Source organism: Halichoerus grypus, chromosome 6 (genome assembly GCF_964656455.1).
Source record: "Halichoerus grypus chromosome 6, mHalGry1.hap1.1, whole genome shotgun sequence".
Taxonomy (NCBI): Eukaryota; Metazoa; Chordata; class Mammalia; order Carnivora; family Phocidae; genus Halichoerus; species Halichoerus grypus.
This window is the reverse complement of record NC_135717.1, coordinates 6,541,008-6,561,047: the sequence shown is the minus strand read 5'-3', so window position 1 is coordinate 6,561,047 and position 20,040 is coordinate 6,541,008. Positions and strand designations below refer to the sequence as shown.

Sequence of the window (20,040 nt, the reverse complement as noted above, 5' to 3'; positions counted from 1 at the left end):
ATGATGTAATGTATGGTGATTAACATAACAATAAAAAATTAAAAAAAAAAACCTTGTGCATGAATGTGGATAGTAGCACTATTCACAATAGCCAAGAGTTGGAAACAGCCCAAATGTCCATCAAATGATGGAAGGATAAATAAAATGCAATATGTCCATATAATGGAGTATTAATTGGCCATAAAAAGAGAATTCTGATGCATGGTGCAATATGGATGAAACTTGAAAACATCATGCTAATGAAGGGAGGCAGCCACAAAGATCACACGTTATATGATTGTATCTGTATGAAGAGTCCAGAAGAGGCAAATCTATTAAGACAGAAAGAGGATTGGTGGCTGCTTAGGGCTAAAGAAAGTGGGAAGTGATAGTAAAAAAGTACAGGATTTCTGTGTTGATAACAATATTCCAACAGTTGACTGCACTAAATGTTACACATATCTTTGAATGCACCAAGCAGAGTTCAGTTTCATTGAGTTATAACTGACATACAGTAATACAGTATTGTGTAAGATAAGGTGTACTTCATGTACTTGACATACATATATAAAAAATGATTACTAACGTAACATAATAAAATAAAAAAAAGAATTTCTCCCACTGACAGCAATGAGAAAAAAAAATGATTACCACAATAAGATTAGTTATCATCCATCATCTCATATAGTCATAAAAACAAAATTTTCTGCCATTATGATGAGAACTTCTACAATCTACTCTCTTAGCAACTTATGAATACATCATACAGTGGTGTTAACTATAGTCATCATGTTGTATTTACCAGTCCAGGACTCATCTATCTTGTAATTGAAAGTGTGTACTTTCAATTGTATCACTATTGCAGAGAAAAGTTTGGCAGTTATGCCTTTGGTCACCTTCATTCAAGTACCACCCCACAACCCCTGCCTCTGATAACCACAAATCTGATCTCCTTTTTGTATGACTTGGTTTCTTATATTGTTTTTTTTTATTCCACATGTAATCGAGGTCATACAATATGTGTCTTTCCCTGTCTGACTCATTTCATTTATCATAATGCCCTCAGGATCCATCCATGTTGCCCAAATACAGAATTTCCTTCCATTTTTATGGTTGAATAAGATTTCATGGTATATACATACCACATTTTCATTATCCATTCCTTGGACAATGAACACTCAGACTGTAAAAATTGAACTGTACATTTTAAAAGGGGGACATAGTCTCTCATGGTTCATCTCCCTGATTTCCCTCCCTTCATTTTTTCCTTCCTTCTCCTAATGTCCTCCATGTTATTCCTTATGTTCCACAAATAAGTGAAACCATATGATAATTGACTTTCTCTGCTTGACTTATTTCACATGATGGGTATTAAAGAGGGCACGTATTGCATGGAGCACTGGGTGTTATACACAAACAATGAATCATGGAACACTACATCAAAACCCAGTGATGTACTGTATGGTGACTAACATAATAAATAAATAAATAAATAAATAAATAAATAAATAAATAAATAAAAGGGGGACATATATGTTATATGAAGTTATAGCTCAGTAAAATTGTAGAAAGGTAGGAAGGGAAGAAATGAGGGAGGAAGGAAGGAAGGGAAAAAAAGGGATGGGACGATAAAAAGAAAAATGGTACTGTACATACACATTGAGAAGAATAATGGATCAAGGAAATCAAATTTTAAGAAATTCTTAATATTTTCCACGAAGGGATCTTGTGGGTTGTTGAGGGAATCAATGTTCACTCCAAATGATGTGCTGGTAATCACATCCATGCTGTAGGCCCCAAAGATGCTGTGAGAGAAACAAAGACATGGATAATTAAGATCAACACCTCTTTACTATCCTTATCCAACACATGCAGCAAGAAGTGCATGTAGATACCCATGCTCAGGCAAGACAAGAGCCACACTTTCAGAACCACCTACTGCATCATCTGAAAAGTCTATATGCCATCACACTCACTCATGTGGTGTTCATGAGGTGGCAGTGATAGAGCTGGCCTTGTGCTAGGGTGATGGGGACACTAGAGCAAATCAGACACATTTCTGAGCTCAAAGAGCTCAGTCATGGAGTGATAGAGACCCAAAGTGTGACAAATTACAGTAGTGTCTTTTGCGTATGGGCAGTAGAAGGTGAGTAAGCACTGTGTCTGAGCAGGACCAAGGGTGGAATAATTAACCTTTCCTCAGGGAGTCAAGAAAGGTGAAACTGATCTGGATCTTCTCTCACCACAGTATCTACGCTCAGAGCTGATTCCTCTTCAGCACATGACAGAACACCAACACCCTGTTCTGTAATGCCAGGAACACCATCCCTTCTTCTCTACACCCCTGCTAAGTCTCCTGAAAGACCCACTCTGTCTCAACTCCAGTGATCTGAGCTCACTCTGAGGGCTCACTCATTTCTAGAAAATGTAAGAACCTAAAACATTCCTACTTAAAAAATATACATTAAATAAATCAATCCAAAATTGATTTAGGGGATGACATATGTGATCATATGCCACTAGTTTTTCCAGGAGAGTACCAACATACATCTCTTCATTTAGTAAAATTAAAAAATATCTCAGTTTACACAAAAAAAATATGGTCGCCCTACCCATCCCATGGGCAGGACTTTCTCTCTTTTGAGATTGAAAGAAGGACAAGTGGTCATAAAAGTTAATATTTAGTATTTTGCTAATACCCTCAACAAAACTGGGAAGGGGTTTACATCATTCCAAGTTCCACATGTTAATGTTCCTGCCCCACCCAGTGCCCACCAATATGTACCAAGTGCCTTCCCCTTCCACCATTCCATACCCTCTACACTCAAAGATTTGATACAATCATGTGTCTTCTTTTCAACCACGTATTTTTATCTTCCAGAATATCCTAGGTGACAACTAAGCAGATCAATGAATCCTGCCTCGTGTACACAAAAGAAGACTCTTTCTTTTCTGGTGGCCCTACCTTTTTAGGTGAGCTACCTCTTCTTGGATGACCTACTGGCATTGTGATACCACATGTTTCTTTGCTGGAGTAACTCAACAGTGGGGATTTGGCTCTGTGGCAACAGCTAGAAAGTTGTGACAGAGTTGGAATCCCAGCAGCTGTACTCCTACTTACTCTTTCAAGGTGATGGACTTGCTTTTCTCTGTCTCCTTCCTCAGGTTCCTCACCAACACATCTCCATAGTGGCCAATTATGGAGAACATCTACACACAAAATATACCACCACCTGAAGTTAAATTGGAAAATGAAGTCCAAGAATGATGTGGCTTTCATAAGCATGTGGCAGTAAGGGACATTTAATAACAAACCTTATCATGTCTTTCCTAGGACATGAAGATAAAGACCATTTTTAGGAAGCCCAAATTTAGCATACTACCTCTTAAAGATGGAATATGATCTTATTTCCTACCAGCCCCCAGATGTATTCCTTAACTTTCTCATTGAAAGTCCTCTTCTTTTCTTACCTCCTTGAGCTTTCCGCTAGTGAAGGTTGGAGACAGCAATGTTCGCATTCTCTTCCATTCTTCATCCTCAGACAAAGAAACTGAACTTTTCATAAATCCCACTGGACCAAAACACTAGAGTCAAAGAAAAACACAATTTGCCCTACATAAGTTTTGGAGGTCTCTAAGGTTGTGGAAAATTTGTTAAACAGGCAGAAATTACTCAACAAATATTTAGTGATTATCAACTTAATAGTAGGTACTATGGTAGGTGAGCAACAGATATTTATCCCCAATGCCTAGCCTTCTGCAAGATTGAGGACACATCCAGCCACCTGATGTGTTTTCCAGCCTTTATAGTCCACCTCCTTTTCAATGTAAATGTGGTATGGGAAAATTTGGCAGGGAAACTACTCCTCCAGGGGAATACAGAGGATTAACACCTAGTATAGTCTCCTAAGCTGTGCAGAGTAGAATTGGATTGGTGGAAGACAGCCAGATAGCCTGGAAAACTGCATGTTGCCTCAGACCAGTTCTGCCTTTGCATATATCCACAGCATGAGAAACTCGAAAAATGGATATCTTGATATGGTGATTTTTTTAAAAAACATTATAGTTAACACTAAAAAGATTAGGAATCTATTTGCTCTTGTGAAGAAATGGTGCAGTAACATGGAAATCTCTTCCCTCTATATTTTCCCCAAAGGAAAAATATATATATAAGGAAATAATAAGGAAAAAGAGAGAAATAATTCTATTTCCCATCTTGGGATTGGCCTAGCAAGCCAAACAGTTTGAATATTTCTTCCATTTTCCAAAACTATATTTTGTTTTAAAATGGATATCTTCATGGCTAAGATTAACAACTCAGGCAACAACAGATGTTGGTAAGGATGCTGAGAAACGGAAACTCTTGGTGGAAATGCAAACTGGTGCAGCCACTCTGGAAAACAGTATGGAGGTTCTTCAAAAACTTAAAAATAGAGCTGCCCTACAACCCAGCAACTGGACTACTAGGTATTTATCAGGATACAAACATAGTGATTTGAAGGGGCACATGCACCCCAATGTTTATAGCAGCAATGTCCACAATTGTCGAAATACAGAAAGAGTCCAGATGTCCATGACAGATGAATGGATAACAAAGACTTGGTATATATAAAGTCTTATATTATATACAATATAAAATCTTAAATATATATTTATATAATATAATATTACATAATTATTATATTGTATATTTATATTATATATAATATTTATATGATATAATATAAAATCTTAAAAAAAAGAAACACTATATCAAAAACTAATGATGTACTGTATGGTGACTAACATAACATAATAAAATTAAAAAAAAGAAAAAACAGATGAACATAGGAGAAGGGAAGGAAAAATAAAATAAGAGGGAAACACAGAGGCAAACCCTCAGACACTCTTAACTATAGGGAACAAACAAAGTTGCTGGTGGGGAGGGGGTTGGGGGGCTGGGCTAACTGGATGATGGGGATTAAGGAGGGCACTTGATGTAATGAGCACTGGATGTTGTATGCAACTGATGAATCACTGAATTCTACCTCTGAAACTAATAATATAATATATATCAATTAAATTGAATTTAAATTTTAAAAAGTTTTTAAGATTTTATTTGTTTGTTTTTTTTAATGTATTTGATTGAGAGAGACAGTGAGAGAGGGAACATAACTGGGAGAGGGAAAAGCAGGCTTCCTGCCAAGCAGGGAGCCCGATGTGGGGCTCGATCCCAGGACCCTGGGATCATGACCTGAGCTGAAGGCAGTTGCTTAACCAACTGAGCCACCCAGGTGACCCAAGATTTTATTTATTTATTTGTCAGAGAGAGAGAGCAAAAGCAGGGGGAGTGGCAGGCAGAAGGAAAGGCAGCCTCCACACTGAGCAAGGAGCCCAACGCAGAACTGGATCCCAGGACTCCAGGATCATGATGTGAGCCAAAGGCAGATGCTCAACCGACTGAGCCACCCAGGCATCCACCCCCCAAAAATTTTAATTACAATAAAATGAAAATAAAAAATAAAATGGATATCTCCAACACCATTTCATGATAAAAACTCACAAACTAGGAAGAGAGGAAAAATTTCTCGATTTAATAATGAGCATCTAAAAACCTTACAGCTAACATCACCTCAATGAGGAAAGACTGATATTATGTCACTAAGATGATGGAACAGGACACTCCAGCCTCTGTCACCCCACAAAGAACAACAATTAGACAGCTATCCACAAACAAAAATAGGCCCAAGAGCTTAGGAGTCCATTTAAGAAGTTTCAACAACAGAGTGGAGAAAACTGAGAATAACTGTGCAAGGAAAATAACTTCATTTTGCCCGCATCACCCCATGACCCAGGCCAGCACTGCTCAGCACCAAGAGGACACTCCCTGACTGAGACAGTTCCCCTTCCTGGGAAACAGCAGAAGGGTGAACGACTGTTAGCCCCAGCCCTTCAGGGCACAGCACAAATGACCTGTTTTGGTTCCAAACCTCCCAGAGACTGGCATGGCTGACATCTAGACACAGCTAGGAACAAAGAAGGGCAGGACTACCAGTATCAGCCACCGGGCAGGAGTGACCATGTTTCTCTGTGTCCTGCTCTGCAGAAGACCCTAGCAGCCTCAGCTGCTGAGGCACCAATAGCCAGCCGAGCACTGTGCACCCTCTAAGATTTTGCTGCTGATAGTCCCCCAGGTTTTCACATTTGCAGACTCCAGCTGCCTCAGTCCTGCTGTGTCCCATCTGTACTCACTGGAGTTGTCTCAGCCCGTGCTACCACCAACACTGTGAGCCCCAGAATCGACACCACCAGCCAGTCTGGCCTCTGTAACTCAGCACATGTACAACACCAGCCCAGGCCCCAGCAGCTTTCAGGTGCCTGAGGCCAGGCCTGACTCCTGTCACTGCACTGCCACATGAGACCACAGCTACCCTGAAGCTGTGCACCTTCACACGGCCGGCCTGAACTCCACTCACAAGCCCCCAGCTGCCGTGCACGCACTACTGGCTAGCCGTGAAGCCACGTGAGTGCACACAGACAGCCCAGACACTCAAGGCTCCCTGTGTGCCCACAGGCGGACAGTCCCCACCACTGGCACTAGCTCTGTTTTGGGCATGAGCCTGCTTTCAGCCACTACAGATGAGTGTGTGCATAGCACCAACTCTTGCCACCATTCTCCTTCCCCAGCCTCCTGGCGCTGGATCTGGTGGTGCTGCTGAAGACCCCAACAGCCACTGCAGCCACAAAGAACCCTCCACGGCTCTTGCTGCCAAGGATCATGCAGCTGCTGAAGTTGTGGCCCCCAACTGCCTGAACCAATCATGCCCTCCTGATTAGTTTAAATTATCCAGTCAGAGTGAGGTACAAAAATGAAAAGAACTGGGGGGAAAAAGCCTACAGGACTTATAGGATACCAACAAGTGAAACAATATTCATATGATGGGAGTCCCAGTAGGTGAAGAGAGAAGTGGACAGAATGCTTACTGAAAGAAACAATGGCTGAAAACTTCTCAAACCTAGCGAAATGTATGGAAATCTTGGGACATGAAGCTTAAAGTCCCCAATAACATTGAATCTGAAAAAGACTTCTCCAAGAGACATTATAATAAAACTCAAAAATTAACCCCAAAGAAAAAGTCTTGAAAGCAGCAAGAGAAAAGGAGCTCATCACATACAAGGGAACATCGTGGGCTGTCAGTGGATTCCTCAGCAGAAATCGTGAAAGGCAGAAGACAGTGGGTGATTTATTTGACGTGCTGAAAAAAAAATACCAATGAAGAATACCTTACCCAGAAAAACAAGGCTTTCAGAAATGAGAGAGAGATAAAGACATTTCCGGACAAACAAAAGTGGATAGAATTCCACAATAGCCAAACTGTGGAAAGAGCCAAGATGTCCATCGACAGATGAATGGATAAAGAAGATGTGGTATATATATACAATGGAATATTATACAGCCATCAAAAGGAATGAGATCTTGCCATTTGCAATGACGTGGATGGAACTGGAGGGTATTATGCTGAGTGAAATAAGTCAAACAGAGAAAGACATGTATCATATGACCTCACTGATATGAGGAATTCTTAATCTCAGGAAACAAACTGAGGGTTGCTAGAGTGGGGGGTGGGGTGGGAGGGATGGGGTGACTGGGTGATAGACACTGGGGAGGGTATGTGCTCTGGTAAGCGCTGTGAATTGTGCAAGACTGTTGAATCTCAGATCTGTACCTCTGAAACAAATAATGCAATATATGTTAAGGAAAAAAAAAAAAAGAAGAAGATAGCAGGAGGGGAAGAATGAAGGGGGGGAAATCGGAGGGGTAGACGAACTATGAGAGATCATGGACTCTGAAAAACAAACTGAGGGTTCTAGAGGGGAGAGGGGTGGGAGGATGGGTTAGCCTGGTGATGGGTTTTGAGGAGGGCACATTCTGCACGGAGCACTGGGTGTTATGCACAAACAATGAATCATGGAACACTACATCTAAAACTAATGATGTAATGTATGGGGATTAACATAACAATAAAAAATAAAATAAAATCTCAAAAAAAAAAAAAGTGGACAGAATTCATTATCACTAAGCCTGCCTTACAAGAAATACTAAAGGGAGTCCTTCAAGCTGAAAAACAAAAAGGGCACTCACTAGGAACATGAAATCACATGAAAGTATAAATCTCACTGGTAAATATAAATGTATAAATTCAGAACACAGTGATATAAACTGGTGACATACAAATTACTTATAACTCTAGTGAAAGCTTAAAACAAATAATTTTAAAAACTATAGCTAAGTTCTTTATAGACCTTGGAGACCAGTCCTTTATCTGTAATGTCATTTGCAAATATCTTCCCCCATTTTGTGGATTGCCTCTGACTAACATAACACAATAAAAAAAATGAAAAGAGGGGGGCAAATATTATGCAAACACAGAGAAGGTAATTCTAAATTTGTATGGAAAGGCAAAGGAGCTAGAATACCTAAAACAATTTCAACAACAACAACAACAACAAATGGGAGGAATCACTGTTCATGATGCTGAGACTTACTATATGGCTACAGTAATCAAGAGAGCCTGGCATTGGTGGAGGGAGAGATCAATGAACAGAACAGAGAATGAGAAACACACAAACACACATATAAGCCCAACTCAATTTTGATACTGCTACAAAAGCAATTCAATGGAAGACGCATAGCCTTTTCACAAATGGTGCTGGAGCAATTAGACATCCATAGGCCAGAAACAAAGATCTTTGACCTACACTTCACACCTCACAATTAACACTAAAAATTGACACAAAATGGATCACAGACTTAAATGCGAAACATAAAACCATATAGGATTTACATTATAAATATAAAACATAAAACTATATAGTTAAATGTAAAACAAAAAAGTAAATACTTGGAGAAAATCCTAGGGACTTAGGGCTAGGTGAAGATTTTTCAAACTTGATGCCAAAGTCACAACCCATAAAAGGATAAAAGGATAAACTGGCCTTGTCAAAATTCAAAAAAAAGAAACCCAAAACTGTGTGCTCTGCTGAAAACCCTGAGATAATAAAAGACAAGCTACACACTGTGCCTATAAAAGAATAGTAAGAGGGAGACGTTTTGGTGATGGAACAGCCCTGTAACATCATTGGGGTGGTGGATACACAAATCTACATGTGAGATAAATGTTCAGAGAACAACACACACACACACGCACACAAGTGCATATAAAACTGCTCAAATCTGTTTAAGTTCTGTGACTAGAACCAATGTCAAACTCAGCTTGGACGCGGCACTATAATTAAGCAAGATACAACCTTAGAGGAAACAGCTTGAAGGTCACATGACATGGGACCTCCTGTGACAACTTCCTGTGAATCTATTCTTATTTCAAAATAAAAGTTTTATAAGTAACTATGTAAATTTAAAATAAATCCATGCCTACCCGCCGGTTTGTGAAGACAGAATAACATTCTTTCACTAGTACTGTTTTGATCATGTCCGGATCCATGATAGCCAACACAGGCTGTCGCCCATCATAAAACCTGTGTGGGGAAAATAGACCTGATTACACTTAACATGACAGTTTCTGCAGTTGCAGCCATGCCTGGAAGTCTAGACTTTTATCCTGATGGTACCTAATCCATTCTCTGAGATCGTGGTTAGAAAAAACATTCGAACATTTATTAAGTCTAGGTGTGTACATGGGTATTTCCTGGACCATTCTCCATAATTTTTTGTATGTTTAAAATGCTTCAAATATTTTAGAAGTAGGTCAAACATTTCAAATAATTTATCTATATTAACAAAAAGGAAGTTAGGGTGGTAAATAACTGAAGGCAAGTAAATCATCTAGGAACAAAAAAAAATAATGAAGGAGAGTCTGTCTACCCAGTCACTAAAAATTATAATTTTGAAGATATATCAAACACATGAAAGGCATAGGAGAGAATATTAGATGAAAATTGTGCATACACTGATCACATATATGTAAGATGTGTCTGCAAATGAAAAGACTTGGAATGCTCAAAAAGTGATGGCAAAATTATGAATTATTTCTTTACCCTATTTACTAAATTATGCTTCCCAGTTACATGTGAAAGGAAATATTATTTTTAATATCGAGAGAGGTCCTTGATAGCATTAAGTCAGAAAATTTTGAAACAAAAGGAAAGAGAAAAAAGAAATACAGAAAAATATATATAACTCTTTCTACATATATTTCCTTTTTATTACTTATATTTATTCTTATATGTGGGTCCCAGGTGTGAGTTCCTTGGGCTTCGTGTGACATCCCTAAGCAGCGGGGCAAGCCCACTTTTGCACATGTCTCACACAAAGCTGACTCTTTATATGTGATCCATCCCTATCCAGCCTGACTTGACTGCCCCTATGGCCTTTAATGGGAATCTGTCCCCAGCATGAGGTTTTACTTTAAGCTTAATTATACCATAAATAAATAAAATTTATTTTGTTTCCACTATACATCATTTGCATTTACTAGAAAAAAATGAAAGATTTTCCACAAGTCCCCTATTCTTTTTTTCCTTTTATTATGTTAGTCACCATACAGTACATCATTAGTTTTTGATGTAGTGTTCCATGATTCATTGTTTGCATATAACACCCAGTGCTCCATGCAATACGTGCCCTCCTAAATACCCATCACCTGGCTAACCCATCCCCCCACCCCCCTCCCCTCTAAAACCCTCAGTTTGTTTCTTGGAGTCAATAGTCTCTCATGGTTCATCTCTCCCTCTGATTTCCCCCCTTCATTTTTCCCTTCCTTCTCCTAATGTCCTTCATGCTATTCCTTATGTTCCACAAATAAGTGAAACCATATGATAAGTGACTTTCTCTGCTTGACTTATTTCACATAATAAGCATAATCTCCTCCAGTCCCATCCACGTTGATGTAAAAGTTGGGTATTCATCCTTTCTGGTGGCTGAGTAATATTCCACTGTATATATGGACCACATCTTCTTTATCCATTCATCTGTTGAAGGGCATCTTGGCTCTTTCCACAGTTTGGCTATTGCGGACATTGCTGCTATGAACATTGGGGTGCATATGGCCCTTCTTTTCACTATATCTGTGTCTTTGGGGTAAATACCCAGTAGTGCAATTGCTGGGTCATAGGGTAGCTCTATTTTTAATTCTTTAGGAACCTCCACACTGTTTTCCAAAGTGGCTGTACCAACTTGCGTTCCAACCGACAGTGTAAGAGGGTTCCCCTTTCTCCACAACCTCTCCAACGTTTGTTGTTTCTTGCCTTATCAATTTTTGCCATTCTAACTGGTGTAAGGTGATATCTCAATGTGGTTTTGACTTGAATTCCCTGATGGCTAATGACCTTATTCTTTCTTTGATGTCATAGGGGAATTTTAAATGGTTTAATGATCACATCAAAAAATAGATGAGACCACTACACTAAATACTACCCATCTCCAAAAAGTATTCTAAAACTCAGAAGGTTTTAGTGGGGGTCGAGTAGATTTAGTATTGAAGTGGTGATAGAAATTACTGAGGTGGCACTTAGGTCTGCTTTCCCAGCAGCCTGATCATATTTATTGGAAGATTCCCCTTGTCCCATCATGTTTGTTCAAAAACATGTGGGTGGACAAGGGACAGTGCTTTAGGGTAACCCCTTTTTTTAGGACATCTTTTACCTTAGCTTTGTTTTCTTTAAATTCAATTAGCCAACATATAGTACATCATTAGTTTTTGATGTAGTATTCAATGATTCATTAGTTGCATATAACACCCAGTACTCATCACATCACGTGCCCTCCTTAATGCCTATCATCCAGTTACCCCATCCCCCCACCCACCTCCCTTTCCACAACTCTGTTTGTTTCCTGGAGTCAAGAGTCTCATGGTTTGGCTCCCTCTCTGATTTCTTCCCATTCAGTTTTCCCTCCCCTCCCCTATGATCCTCTGCACTAACCCTTTATATTCATGATCTCACACAGCCCTAATATTGCTTCCACTACCAGTTAAATTCAGATTCTTGGGACCCACCCCATATCCTCCACATTCAGCATTCCGGGGGATGGAAACCAAGAATCTGCATTTTTAACAAGCTCTCCCAGGTGGTTCTTATCTACAGCCAAGCATGAGAACCATGTACTAAGGACAGAACTGGGGCCCACGATGTAAGACTGGCTTTATCCAGAGCTGACCAGTACTGAATGTGGGAAGGGGCAGTGGAGCTGAATCAGTGGTGATCCAGAGATCTGGGTTCTTTCTATGCCATCATATTGCTTATGGCCAATGCCACTCAGAGACGATGGTTTCTGAGGACGTGACCAGAGAAAAGAAAGAGGTATGGAGAGGTACAACACTGGCTGTGAGCAGCCCAGCACCACACTATACCTCTCCAGGCCTGATTCACACTTAGACCTGCACACCTGGTGACACATGGGATCCCAGGAAGCAGAGGTTCCAGAAGCTTCACTACAGCAGGCTTCAACCCAAGGGGCTCTCGATTGAGACTGTTCACACCACAGGGGCTTCATCATAATAAGTCTATCCAATGGAAGTTTCCAGAATACTCACCCCCAAAATCTTCCATACTTTCTAAAACATTTCTCGTCAAAACCAGAAAAACCCTGCAAGAAGAAACAAAACGTATTACTAATCTAAATGTCCTGAGCCCTACCTCCTATAGGGATGAAAAGGACTCAGATCACATGAAATGCAGCTTACTACCTCTCACTGGCAGTCAGAGGGAAGCTCTTATTCACAGGTGTCTTACTGGAAAGGAGAGAAAACAAGAGGATATTGAAATGGAGAAATTCAAGTCCCTCTTGAATCCTCTCCAAGTATTGCAGATACTGAACAACTTACCCTGTCTGTGAGGACTACAGAACATCTGTATTTCTGGCCTGTTTGGCTTGTGCCTGTGTTTTCTCTAAATCTCAGAATCCTCTGAATTATTACCTCAGGGCCATGTGGGAAAACTGGAGCTGAGGGAAAGTCAGCGTGGCCTGCACTCTCTGAACCCCCAGTCAGCATCCTGTTCATTGATCTCAGGAGCCCTACTAGAATTCCAGGGGATTTAGGAAATTAAGACACCAGTGACCTCGTTTAGTCTAGCAGATTTACAGAAGTCTAAAACATGTTTGTTGAGTGAGTGAGAGATGAGTGAATGAATGACAAGGTGGACTCGCCTTCCAATCATCCAACAAACACAGGAAGAGGGGACCATGCCACCACTCCACAAAGGGCAGAACAAATTAAAATACTTGATACGAGTTTTCACTTAAGAAAAAAACAACAAAACTTCCTGTCCCTAAGTTTTAGCTGTGATTTTGATGTTCTAACTGTGCAAAACAGGGTCCCAGAAATGTGGATCTTGGGGTGCTGGTACTAAGGAGTTGATCTGGGAAAAGAAGAAAGGAAATTATTGCTTTTTTGGAGAGAAAAAGTCCAGGAAGTTCTTAGGTGGTAATTGGACACCGAGGGTCTCAGCGGGGAGAAGTGGGATCTGAGAAACAAGCCTCAGATTTGGGGGAAAGGACTCCACAGCAGAGAGCAGCCTGCACGTGAGACTCTGTCTGCTGGCCTTCTGATGTGAGCTCCTAACCTTCTGTCCAGGGGGGGCCTCGGACAAGCCATCAGAGCTGGATGAGCCACAACGGCTCCACCAACATCAGTCTGTGTGTCTGCTAGTACATTCCACTCAGTACATTAATTTCTTAATAATTTTGTCAAAGCATCTCTTTTCTAGGGATTTTGCATGAGCAGTTGTACCTTATGTGAAAAACAACACACATATACACAAAACTCGATCAAAGGTTAAAATCTGAAGTCAATAGAGAAGCACCACCTCCCCTCAGCAAAACTTCCTCCCTGCTCAACTCACCCAGAAGGTGCCTACAATGAAGGTAGAGAAGTAAAGCAGAGAGCTCTGGGTCAACCTCTCAAATCCCAAGAGATATCACCATTAGCAAAGGGTGAGTTAGAGCTTGGAAATAAATGCAGTGGGTTGGCAATTCTTGAGAGAATTCAAGTATGTGCGCATTCCCCAAAGGTGAATTTGAGCTGCCCAATAAACTGAAGTTCCAGAGCTATCCAGCAAAACAAAAGGCTACCCAGAGCTTGTACTATGAACAGAAAAGTCTGACTCTAGCATACACAGCTTAATGGACCACTAGCGTGGACCCCCTTGATGCTCTTCTCCTAATACCAAATACAATGATGCCTTCCTGGGAATCTGCACCTGCCAGAAACAAAAGCCTCTTCTCGATGCTCACAAGCTAGAACATCAGGTCCTGGGTTGAAGCAGCCAGAGAGCTGGGCTGCCCACTGAGGCAAACCCTGAGGCTCCTAACAGCAGACAATAGAGCCCTGGGGTAGACCTGGCCATGTGCTGGGTGGGGCCTGTGACATGATTTCTGGGAAGTCTGAAACCTAAGCACTTCCTCCTGAGGACGAGCATATTTACAATGAAACTAAGCTGGGATTGACAATCATAAGAAGCAAAAGAGGGAGCTCAAGCAACTCACCTTACGGTAGGCCAGAGCAGTTCCCACAAAAGGCCGAGGTGTTGGCCCAGGAATTCCCAGCTTCTTAAAAAGTCCATGTGTGGAGGTCCCATATCTATAAAGTGAAAGAGAAAGCCAGGTCACAGGGATGGTGGAATAAGTGCTGAGGCTGGCAGTCACTGACACAGAACTGGACAGGCAAAGGAGGGAGGTAACATGTAGGCCAGAAATAATAAGAGCAATTCCAACGACAATAATTACATTCATTCATCATCTCCTTTCCCACCTCCACTGTGAGACCCACAAAACGTAATGATGATTAGCTAAGGGCAGCTGAAATCTTCACGGTCCCAATCCTAAAATGAAGACTTGATAAGTGTTTCCACACTTGAGTGCTCCTAAAAGGGTCATGCTGATCTCTTCCAGGAAATCCACTCATGCCCATTTAGTAAATGACTCTTCCGTAACTTTCTCTAGGGAGAAAGAGAAAAAATTTCTTTCTGCTCCAATGATGAGATTTTGCTTAATTATATCCACTCGATAATAGAGGGTTTGTGAGAGCCTACCATGAAAGTGTGTTGCAGTTTGCTCAGAGACTTTTGTGTTTTTTCTTCCTTGTAGGACCTATCGCTATGTGAGATCTGGTCCTTCTTAAATCTATGTTCATTGAGACACTTTGAGCAATGACAGTGTTCTCATTTCTGTACAATGAAAACTGTGTCCAAGGCTCCACTGGCCTCACTGAAAAGTGAGATGCTTTCAGCTCCACCCAAGTCTCTGTTGTCAGGTACTCTGGTTCTCCTGAGCTGCAGAGAAGGGGGACTGACCCATATGTGCCCTAAATGATACCATATAAAAGAATCAGTAAGGAAACAATCCATTTCCAGACCATTCTTCCCCTCATGGCATCTGGTCCCTCAACCTGTGATACTCACCTGCTCAGCACACTGCCAGGTACACTTTTTTTTTTTTTTCCAAGATGGTCACTCACAAAGCAGTTAGTTTACCAACTCTGTGCATCAACTGTCTCAGAAATCCATTACAGATGGTGCTCCCTATGGCAGGCTTGTCTACAATCATCTTTCATGGGTCATGTGCGGAATCCCACAACTGGGGTTCTGGATCCTTGCAAGCCTTCCACTTAGGTGTTGCTGAGAGATGGCAGAGTGGAGGAAGAAGACAGGCTGAAGGAAGAAGCTGCCAGAAACCATTTTACCCATGAACTTGCTAGGCCTACAAGGCTAACCCCATAGAGGTAAATTAGGAAAGTATGGTGGGAAAGGATGCTAGGTAGAAATGGCTCAACAAGCCCTATAGGTGTTTTCAGCTAACTGATAGGGGGTCTTCCAAAGTCCAGATACCTCCAGTCAACAGAGGAATACATGTTATGCAACATAAAATGAGTAATGATAAAATGTTCCAAGACTGGGATTAAGACCTTGTCTCCTCTTCTCTGGAGGCGAGCCTTTAAGATAGTACAGGTTCCAGATATTCTGTACAAATCCAGCAAATTGTATATTATGTAATCAAATAATCCCCCAAAATTGCATAAAAGGACCTGGGTTTGAGGGACCAGCAGAGGCACCTCAGCCTGGCCCAGCTGGGTGTTTGGATCCTTTTTCCAGAACAGTGGACGCAGGAGCACCTACTGCCAGAAGCTGGGGTGGCCTAGTCCCACCTCCATTCCTTCCTTGCCATCACCAGCACAACATATCAATTCCTGTTTCTGAACATTTGACATGCTCCATGAACTCCCAAGTGAGGCCAAGCAACTAGTGATGTGACCCAAGGAAAGATCTGGTCTAAACTCACATGGCTCCATAAGAAGGCAGAGGATGGGTGGGTGAATTTTTCTGATTCTTCCCAGCTTCCCTCTTCTTGGTAGAGTCATGTTGCTTTTGGTACAAATGAAGGGGTTAAAATAAAGCCACTCATTTTTCTTGCCTTTCCATTGCACTGGCATGCAGAGGGCACTGTCTACAGGCAATGACGCCTGGCTACACCAGTGTCTTCTAGGTCTACAGGGTTGTTTGCCTGGTGGTGACAATATCCAGTGACAGCCCCACTGCGAGACAGACTACACACAGTGTGGCTTATATGGTGGTCCTGTCCCCTGGCTTCTAGCAGATGAGATGCTAACCCTGCAGTCCCATGACAACCTTCTGTAGGAAAAGGATCAAGGAGTATCTCTCAGAGATCTGCTCTGAGGGAGGAATATTCTCCCACTCCATCCCCGAGTCCTACCTGGATGCCTCTCACATCAGTACTGGCTCACAGTCTCACTACTCACCTGTGCTGAGAGGTTAAAATAATCTGCTGGGCCCATGTATTTAAAAAATAGACAATCTGTGTCATAAAAGTATGTATGGGTACACCAAATTCATATTGCCAACATCACTCTAGAAGGCTGAGGTTATCTATGTACCTTTATAGTCACAAAAGCTGAACCAACAGCCCTGTTGTATCGTTCAGAAAGAACATGCTGGAAATAGTCTTATCTCAGTAGAAAACCTATTATTAAATAGAATGAAATTAAACCATATCAATTCATCTTAAATGTCATCACACAGAAAACGTGTTGCCACAATACTTGGCATTCCTAACCTTTTTCTCAGAAAATGAAAATGAGGTCTCTATGTTTATGCTCATGTCCTCATGATTTCCTACACTTAAAGAAAGTGAAATTGAGACAGAGGTTAAATGTGACATGGAGGGTCTGTCCCTACCCACACTGTGAAACTAAGTCTTTCCCAACCTGTTCCATGATGCCGGAAATCTCACCACTGAAAGGAATTCCTCTGCTAGACGGGTTGAGTCTTCCTATTGTACTGTAACATAAAGGCAAAAACATATTTAAAATCCAAATTGGCTTTCAGGGCTCTGTCTTTGTGGCTGCTGGAAGATTTCATATCATGGGTAAAGAAATCTCTATACTGATGCTAACCCACCTAGAGACTGGAAAGAAAAGGTGAAATGAATAAAATTTTAAGCAATCTGCAAAGTCTCCTCAGCTCTAAAGATGCTCATTTAGGGGTAAAGTGTTCTGTATATTATGGGGGGCAGGGTGGTAATGGCCAGGAGAAGGGCAGAAAAGAGGGAAGAGCCCAGTCAGGAGAGGAAGGCGAGGTATCTCCAACTCCCCTGGAAGTCTGGGTGCACCAGGTGCTCTGTGTACATGATGCCTGGTGGTGGAGAGAGGGGAGTAAGAGCCACCTGAGTGACACAGGCCCAGTCCTTCTACACGTCTCCTGCAGCGGACAGAGAGGAGAAGGTGAAGATAATGAGACAAAGACCCAAGCCATTCCCTCTGCCTCCAGAATCCCCACAGCTTGTAAGAGGGTGAGGACCCCAGAGCACTGGGGCCTGTTTATTTTACTCTGCCTCTGCTGAATTCTGCTTGATTAGTCTAGGTCCCAGCTGGTAGTCAATCAGATCATCCCCAGGAGCAAATAATGTCACTCTACCTCCTAGCTACAGAAACTGGAGTTGGGTTGTGGGGGCTTCAGCAGATCAGCAGATCTGGTGAGGTCAATAATAACCCTTTATGTGTTCCTAGCATATTTGAAGCACCCAACACTTAAGCAGCTTCCCCTTTGTTAACTTTTTTGATCCTCAAAACAGACAAGGAAAAGGGGGTAGATGCTGATTAGCAACCCAAGTCCAGGGTTCCAGAGGCAATGAGCCTGGACGGTTACTCACAGATAGAGGAACACCAGGCTGATAGCCAGGAGAAGCCAGGTTTCCATGGAAAAGCTTGGGATCAGGTCCATGGCCACTTTTCCTCTATGAATTCTACTGTCGTTCAGCAGTGTGTGCTAGTCTTTGCTTGCCTGTGTGTGCGGAGCTTCCCTTCCCACTAGTGGTGATTCAGTGAGGTTGGAATGTATATACTGAAAAGGGGGCGGGGCTGGAGCTACAGCCAGTAGCAGGGCCCCCCCGAGCTCCACCCGCAGGTGGCCCCCAGTCATGTGTGCTGGCAAGGCATCCTGCATACTCCCAGTTTGACCTCCAATGAGTTCATACTCTGTGGGAAATCAATAAACAACTCAGTGTTATCAGTAATCTCAAAGGTTACAGAAACTCATTAAAGTCACTGTCCTTAAATCTCTAACCCATCCTTGTCAGCATGGCTCCCTGCACCCCTAAATACTTCAAACTCTTCAAACAAGAACGTGTAGACCTACACATCTTTACCCATGTAGTTTCCTCTGCCTAAAAATGTCCCTGTGCCCCCTACAAGAATCCTACTCATCGTTCAAACCCAGCTCCGACAGAGTCTTCCCTCACCAACCTCCTTGAACAGATATAACCACTTCATCCTCTGGGAAACTTCTGTCCCCCCAGCCCCAGTTCTATTATTACCCTTTCTACCCTCCAGCCCTGGACACCTATTAGCCTTAGATAGAGAGCTTCTCAAGGGCACAGTCTGTGTACTCATCAACATTATGAACCTAGTCCCTCACAAAGCACTATATGCTCAGGGGGTATCCAGAAAGGTTGGTGGAGTTGAGTTGGTATAGGTGAAATTGTGTCTGCATGGCCTGAGAAACTGTGGATTATATAGCATACCTATGGAATCCATGGGACAATGGAGCCCTGCAAATAGATAATTAATGCCTCCTGGGTGGCTCAGCTGGATAAGCATCTGCCTTTGACTCAGGTCGTGGCCCTGGGGTCCTGGGATCAAGCCCCATGTCAAGTTCCCTGCTCAGCAGGGTGTCTGCTTCTCTCTCTTCCTCTGCTGCTCCACCTACCTGTACTCTTGTGTGTGCTCTCTCTCTCTCAAATAAATAAGTAAAATCTTTTAAAAAATAGATAATTAAGAAAGAAGTGGCTGCAATCTTGAAGAGCAACAATGGACAGACATAGGAAGCAGGAAGATGATCCCCAGGTAAAGTAGGAGAGAGAGACCAGGAATTCTGAAATATTTCTGCCCCCTTTTGGTGCCTTCACTGGGCACCGTTCAGTGGGGTCATGCTATTATCCCTGTTTACAGATGTAGAAACTGATACTCAGTGACTGCATTGGGTTTCCAACAGCCACTGATCACAAGAACAAATTGTAAATAAGCAAACATGAAGAGAGACTGAAAAGTCTGTGCTCAACAACACCAGTATTCAATGCTTGCCCTTCCCTGATAAGGGTCCCTACAGGAAATAGTGAGACCCAGGCTGCAACAGCAAACTGGTTAAAATTCTGTCCCTAACTCCATGGCGATCTGCACAGCAGCTTCCCTGTGGGTCTTCCAGAACAAAGACTCCACCTCATCTCAGCAGGGAAGACAGATGCTAGTCAAGATGATAGTAAGGGTATTGTATGGGATTGCCTCCATATGTTCCCCAGCAGAGAAGTACACAGAATACACACAAACAAGGAAGATTCCTGTCATCTGACAATCTGGACAATTTTATTCTCTCACCTAAAGACAAAGCTTTTCTTATTTTACTTGGAAATCAGGCCTCTGTGGGAACTAATGTGGTTTCATCCTTCTCCAAAATGCATGCTCAGCTATGATGATTTCATAACTAAGTCTAATATGAGCATCCACCTGCCCTATTCACCTGAGGATCTGCTCCAGCTGGTTGGAATCTATCCTAACA

The 20,040-nt window shown here is 42.0% G+C and overlaps 1 protein-coding gene across 8 annotated transcripts in view; it reads right to left on the bottom strand.

Moving 5' to 3' along the window:
• LOC118527105 (cytochrome P450 3A12-like) overlaps positions 1 to 18,284 on the bottom strand; it is a 63,388-nt gene extending 45,104 nt beyond the window's left edge. For 5 of the 8 annotated variants that reach the window (XR_013448687.1, XR_013448685.1, XR_013448688.1 and 2 more), the window contains exons 1-9: positions 18,140 to 18,284; positions 17,196 to 17,268; positions 16,253 to 16,335; positions 14,462 to 14,555; positions 12,510 to 12,562; positions 9,396 to 9,495; positions 3,451 to 3,564; positions 3,101 to 3,189; positions 1,636 to 1,784 (exon numbers count right to left, since the gene is read on the bottom strand). Coding sequence is in view for 4 of the 8 variants with exons in the window: in XM_078074364.1 (XP_077930490.1) it covers positions 1,636 to 1,784; positions 3,101 to 3,189; positions 3,451 to 3,564; positions 9,396 to 9,495; positions 12,510 to 12,562; positions 14,462 to 14,555; positions 16,253 to 16,335; positions 17,196 to 17,268; positions 18,140 to 18,210 (826 nt within the window). In the remaining 4 variants the exon portion in view is untranslated. Of the gene's footprint in view, positions 1 to 1,635; positions 1,785 to 3,100; positions 3,190 to 3,450; positions 3,565 to 9,395; positions 9,496 to 12,509; positions 12,563 to 14,461; positions 14,556 to 15,375; positions 16,164 to 16,252; positions 16,336 to 17,195; positions 17,269 to 18,139 lie in introns of those variants that run through there. The other 3 variants (XM_078074365.1, XM_036078732.2, XM_036078734.2) reach the window with 3 other exon arrangements.
• Between the last annotated feature and the right edge of the window lie 1,756 nt (positions 18,285 to 20,040).